We start from the raw sequence: 6572 nt of genomic DNA, 5'->3' as shown, positions 1-6572 counted from the left end.
TTTTTTCAAATTTCATTCCTCAGTTTTCCCTATTTTCCATTATACTAATCATATTGTTTACAGTGCATTACATAAATATTGAATGAAAGACCCATTGGGAAATGATACGATCACTTGCAAGGTCATCTGATTAGAAATCTACATCAAAATATTTGTCAAACCGTTTTGATCGGGCAGTTTTACGTGTAGACGGCTCAGAGATGAACTGTTTGTCAAATACCAAACATTTCCGAAATAATTAGGCAAACTTTGTGACAGAATGTTTCTCGTGTAGACGCACCATAACTTTAAACATGTTCAAATCGACAAATGTTTGTAAAATGCTGGTGAAATGCCAAACAATGTTTGTCAAATGGCTAATTATTTGCCCAATTATTTGTCGTGTAGACGCACCATAACTTTAAACATGTTCAAATCGACAAATGTTTGTGAAATGCTGGTGAAATGCCAAACAATGTTTGTCAAATGGCTAATTATTTGCCGAATTATTTGTCGTGTAGACGCACCATTACTTCTCCCTCGCCAAAATGCCCAAAATCAGGGAATCGGACCACATTTTTCCTTGAATTTCCTTCACTTGACATGCCCTATATGAAAAGAGCGAGAATATTTAAAGCACATCCTTATCAACGGTTCCAAACTACGGGCATATTTAAATATTCATACTACTAAAATGCATTTTTTAAGCATTTTTTAAAGACTGCAAGTTGCTAATTCCTCTTTTGAGGAAGTGTGATAAAATAAAACAAAGATAGTATTGGAAAAATGAATTAACTGAAGTTTCAAGTCTTAGTTATCTTTTTATTGGTGAACATGGAGGACCTTCTGAATTGGCTCGAAAATGCTCGGGTTATATCCAACTCCGTCAAAGAAAAGATCACGAACGCAGAGTCACCGCCTCAAAAGCTGCTGGACCAACTCCGGAATGGTCTTACTCTTGTTCATTTGGCTCACAGTTTGGACCAGAATGTGCTCCAGGACTCGATCAACGTGCGACCCACCACGGAAATTCTGAAGGAGAAAAATTTTAAGAAGTTCCTCAATGCATGTAAGGCTCAGAAAATTTCCATACCCAAGCCTCTGAAGAGCTTCCAAGGGATGGTATTACAGAATTTAGATCACGTTTTAGAAATTCTCTTCAAAGTCTCAAAAGAAATTAGTCGAATACATCCCAAAATCAAACCCTTGGAATCCATTCCGAAAATTGATCACACGTTGACCATGCAGCTCTCCCTATCCGATGATATCCATGAGAGTCCGTATACGAGTACTATGACAAGGACTACTGCTATTGAGGATGTGCATGAAGATGTCGTTAAGCAAACCAAGAAAGACACGTCAAAAACCCGAGTCGAAATTGCTTTTGATTACCTATTAACCGCCGAAAGCCAGTACATAATTCGTCTCGAAGTATTGGCCAAACTATCCAAATATTTTATCAACCACGAGGGTCAAGAATGGTTTTCGGATCTCACCCATTGGTCGTCATTTCTGTACAATTTCCATTCGAAGTTTAAAGAGCGACTGGATCAAATCACCATCAACGATTTTGGCTTATTATTTGAGGAGGTCAAGCCCAGTTTCACCTATTACGGTCCATTGATTGTCAGTTGTGAGAAAATAAAGCACAAGCTAAAAACAATGAGCCATCGGTCCTCTGTGGAATTTCGCAAGGCTTTCGAGGATGCGCAAAAAAGCCTCAAAAACACAGAAATTCCTCACCATAAGATTATGTCGCCAGACGAGCTCTTGAATGTGCCTTTCATCCACATTATGCGATATCTTTTGATGCTCAAGAACTTCGAGATGAAGCCAAGAAACAGAAGTACTTTTTGAATGGACTCGCCGAGGCCATAGACACAATGCAAGATATCATCAACTTTATTGAAATCTACAAAAATGACACTGATAACATGGAAGCCACGCAGTTGGCCGTAAAACCTATTCGTTTTCCACAAGTTAAAGGATCAAACACGTCCGGAAGACCCGTCGATTTTCGCCGTGACTTTGGACGTCTCATGTTGGATGCTAAGATCAAAATCGCCCAAAACATCAACGGAAAGTCGCCCAAAATAAAATATGTTATGGGATTTGAGTTTGTCATCTTCATCTCCAATATATCGTCGGCTTTTTCCTTGCGCGGCAAGGAGTTGTCCCATGAAAAGGCTATTTATACCAAGGAAATGCGATCCATTCAAGATGACGAGAAAAGTTTGATTCAAGTTCTTATGCAACAAGACTCTTTTTCAATTGTGGAGACAAACCCATCCAAGCGATTGAGTATCAAATCATTGCTTGAAAAAATGTGCCCAAAAGTATCCAAGGTCCACAAATGCGGAGGCAATGTGCATACGCAAGTTCCTCCTCAATATGTCTTGGGAAAGGATCCGGATCGAACCAACTCAACCAGCTGGTTGGCGTTTTGCCAAAGCCCAGATTGTAAGAGATTGCTACCTGGCCGAATCACCATTGGTGTCAAATGTTGCAATTGTAAACAACTTTACATGAGCATTGCTTTTATGAAGGTTTGAGATTACTTTGATGAGGTTACTCTATTGTCATGGCTCCTCATATACAAATATTCTATATTTTAGGCTTCTATCAGTCCCCAAATCCTTCCGACGAGATTGAGTTAATCCATTGAAATTCGTTGCAGCAAATGGGCCATCTAGCAATGAACTTTGCAAAGAAACAGCTACGGGATTGAGTTCTGGAAATAATCACTAGATGACAGTCCCCCAAGGGTCAACGATCAAATTCAGATAAGAATCATTCAGGAGCTTGTGGGACCACAGAATTATCAGTTTTAAAAAAGATGCAATTGGAAAACTAGTGATTGTTTGTGCTGGGGGACCCATATTACATTTTCAACTCATTTTGAGTTAACTGCATTGATTTTGGCAAAAAATAAACCTTCTAGATTGCTTACTGTAATATGGATATACATAGTGATGAGTAGACTTGAACGAAAATTATGTATTTCGTATGTTGAGCAGAAATTCGAGAGGGTTTCACAAACCGGTTTTCTTCTCACTGCCTTGATTCTTTCACATATCCAAACTCTCAAATATATCCAATTTCTGCTTGAAGGGAAAACAGCAAATTTTGTCAGAGTCTAGTTATGAGGAACAAAGGGTGAGAGACCAATATGTTTGTATGATATAAAATGATGCTGATTGGTATTCAGTTGTCCATTCCAAAGAATATGGGATGGTCAGGCACTGTCATATTCATAGAATACTCCATTAGCTACCCTTCAGGCACCCTTTAACGTACTTTTAATGTTGCAAATGCCAGTTGTTGAGCCACTTTCTATATTTCTATTTAAAAAATACCTAGTTTGAATCTGCTGTTGCTGTGATTGCAGATAAGGATGCCTGAAAAGTAACTTAGGCCTTAGAACTAATTCTTAAAACACAAACATTTACAAAAATGTGTTTGATTTGGATCTGGGATCCATGTAAACTCAATGTTTTGGAACAGAATTGAAGGTTCAAAATTAACTGCAATGGTGCTCTGACCTCACTGTTGCACTCTTTTAATACAGGGCACTAGGATTGAGTACAAAAAGAATGAAAATATATAAGACCAATATTTAAATGAGTGAAACAGGCCAAGCTGAAATTTCTGAGATGTTGTAAAATGTGACAAGCACCATTTTTCACCTTTGTGAATTAACTTGAATGAAGTTTTACTCACTTCACAAACTTAGAATAGTTGATAGCTTATCAAAAATCATTGATCGATCAATGCTACATGAGCAAACATATCTAAAGACCTTTGTCTTAGGAACCAGATGGGTTCGACAGGGCTTAATTGCATGGCTCTTGTGCATGTACACATGTATGAAACTGAACATGCCATATTCAGCTTTAAACAAAATAATTGTCCATAATCAAGGAACAAGTTATTGACCCCTCGGTTCCTTTTAGCCTATGGCTGGTTTGGATTGGTCTTATTATATTGAAAGTAATAAAGGTGGGGCTTCATGAAAACTGTTGAGGCGTGCATCAAAACCATCCATCCAACATAAAGCCACGTTTTTGCAATCACGTGACTAAAGTACCAAAATCGGACTCTGAAAGTCCGTTTGACAAAGGGGAACCCAATGAAGCGGTCGCCCATGACCAAAAAGGTTTCTCCCTCCAATTCAAAAAGGTCGTCCTAAACAGTCTCCATCAGAGCCAAGGCGGTTTCGATGGTGGCAATGCTGGCTCCCTTGTTTGACTAGGTAGAGACTGAACACATCTGTCGACCCAGAGCTCAATCTCGTTCCGCATTCCCGGCCAATAATAAAGCTGTCTGGATGAATAAGGATTCAGCGGCCTTACGTCAAAATATGAGAGCAAAATGTAAACAAGGTTTGTCATTGGTTGAAAGTGTGGGTAAGCAAAGTCGAAGGAGCAATCAGAGCAAAACTGTCAAAGTAAAAAGACGGGAAATTGAAACTTATAGAAAATCGTCATTTTCAAGGTCGAAGTTTCACATGTTCCAGTCAATAATTTTGTCCAAAAATGTTACTACAACACGACATATTTGTAGCCGTTTCAGAATCAATCACAATTACGATCCTTTTTGTATCATACTCTCATTTACTTCTTTACTGTAAACTTGATGATGGCACAATTGCAAAAACACCTCCAAATTGCCCCTATGTTTCAGCTAAAGGTCAAGCCTAGAGGGCTAGTCCATGGAGTACGTCAGTAGTGGAGTGGAAAGCTCGGTTGAAGATCGAACGTCTTCTAGCGAGGTTTAGTAGAGCTATGCGTTACCTCCTGATCAGATGAATTCCCACTGAGAGAGTGTTCAATGTGCTCAGTGAATTCCATCTTCATGTTCAAGTACTTGATTAGGAGGTAACGCAAAGCTGAAACGTCTTCTAGCGAGGTTTCAGAGAGCTTTCCACTCCACTACTACCGTACTCCATGGCTAGTCAGAGAAACGACTCTCACGAGATTTCTTGGCTCCCTCGCGGCTGCCTCGTGTGTGCGATGGGGATCGGCTATGAACACAATTAGTTAAGTGATTCTCAAAATAAAGTTCCGAATTCAGGGAGCCAGAGAATTGGTGGCTCGTTTGAGAATCACGTAACTAAATGTGTTCAAACTTCAAAGCCGATTCCCATCGCACACACCAGGCAGCCGCGAGGGAGCCAAAAAAATCTCAGAAATCTCGTGAGTGTCATTTCTCTGATTAGCCTTCTAATTTTAGAGCCTCTCCTTCATATCTTATCATCTTCATTGCTCCTCTTCAGAAGCTAAGTAGTACAGTCAGTATCTCTAGCTCTTCTTATGCCGATGCTAGGTCTGTATCAAACAAGGTAGAAAAGGGTTGGTTCAAAATTATACAAAGATCCCACCATAGGACAACAATCAAATGCTAAACCAAAACAAAAAAACCCTTTGTTTTTATGTCTTTTTCGGTGCTCATACCATTATATATGATTATATGAATGCTTGTATTTTTCATTTTGCTTGAACCCTTATGATCCCTGTTGAAAACACATTGAAAGATCTGGAGGGTGCGTGAGACCTAAAAATTACTTCTGCTAATAATGCCCAGTATCGCGGTTTTGAATGAGGCCTCAAATACCATCAAAAGTAAAGGCAACAATTAATCAAATCATATAATTGGAAAATCGATAAAAAATGCATATTCCATCCCTAAGACTTTCTCAATGCTCCTGCATGCATATACACAAGGATCCCTGAACAGGTAAACATGGGACTGATTGCCCTTGCGTATTTACTTCATCAGTGCAAGATAGATATTACTAAATATGCTTAAAAGAGAAAGATCAGCAAAGGTCAGCTGATTCTCCTTCTCTCTGATTAGACGAGGACTGCAATTTGTGTAGGAGAACTATACATAACGACAGCCCTTGAAAACCCTTGACCAATAAGAATAAGGGACCCAAGAGAAAAATCGTCCAGTGTAATCATAGAGAAAGACAATAAGCTGATCTTTGCTGATCTTTCGATATTAAGCATCTTTAGACATTATTCCACTCTTTTCCAGTGATTCCATAGCTTGCGCTTTTTGCAACAACTTTGTGCGGACAAATTGGGAAGTGTAATGCATTTCTTATCCTTCTTGCACTTTTGACAGATACAAATCGAATCAACCCACTTAAAAAGCTAGAAATTAAAAAAAAACCGTTACGTTCCTGTAAAATAACGGTATCGGTAAAGGAACAGTTTTTAGCCTTCCCGTGACTGTTACTTCTTTCTTTTCTTTTTTCGAGCCAGGGAAAAAAAGTTTCCTTCCGATATTGTTTTGGTGTGATCTTAAATGCAGTGACTGTTTTGTTCTTCTTGTTAATTAAAACATTGGTCACAACTTAGATGTCCACCGCTGAAATGAAATACATGTTGTGGCACGCCTGCAATGGTTGAATAATTGCCTGTGTTGACTTTTTTCAACTCGTGAAAAGAAAGATTATAAAAACTAATAAAAATGCTATGTTTAGAAAAAGCGATATATTCTGATGAAAATACTATAAATACTGTTTGATAAAAGAGAAAAAAGATCAAAACCGGAAACACGATTCTATGTACCCTTGAACTCTCATG

General features: G+C 38.7%; 1 protein-coding gene across 2 annotated transcripts; it reads left to right on the top strand.

The window, feature by feature from the left end:
• Nucleotides 1-192: 192 nt before the first annotated feature.
• On the top strand, nucleotides 193-3038 carry LOC131885443 (uncharacterized). 2 transcript variants are annotated; one of them, XM_059233491.1, is made up of 2 exons: nucleotides 193-2525; nucleotides 2595-3038. In XM_059233491.1, the coding sequence occupies exon 1, from the start codon at nucleotides 814-816 to the stop codon at nucleotides 1834-1836; it is 1023 nt and encodes a 340-aa protein (XP_059089474.1). In that variant the 5' UTR covers nucleotides 193-813; the 3' UTR covers nucleotides 1837-2525; nucleotides 2595-3038. Both variants share the same exon structure in this region, with proteins under 2 accessions (XP_059089474.1, XP_059089475.1).
• Nucleotides 3039-6572: the final 3534 nt, after the last annotated feature.

Source organism: Tigriopus californicus, chromosome 8, assembly GCF_007210705.1.
Source record: "Tigriopus californicus strain San Diego chromosome 8, Tcal_SD_v2.1, whole genome shotgun sequence".
NCBI lineage: Eukaryota > Metazoa > Arthropoda > Copepoda > Harpacticoida > Harpacticidae > Tigriopus > Tigriopus californicus.
Note: the sequence above shows the minus strand (reverse complement) of the source record. Positions and strands in the feature narration are given on the sequence as shown.

Bases quoted from the DNA above. Each gene is read 5' to 3' on its own strand.
- LOC131885443 (XM_059233491.1), top strand. From the start codon at position 814: ATGGAGGACCTTCTGAATTGGCTCGAAAATGCTCGGGTTATATCCAAC.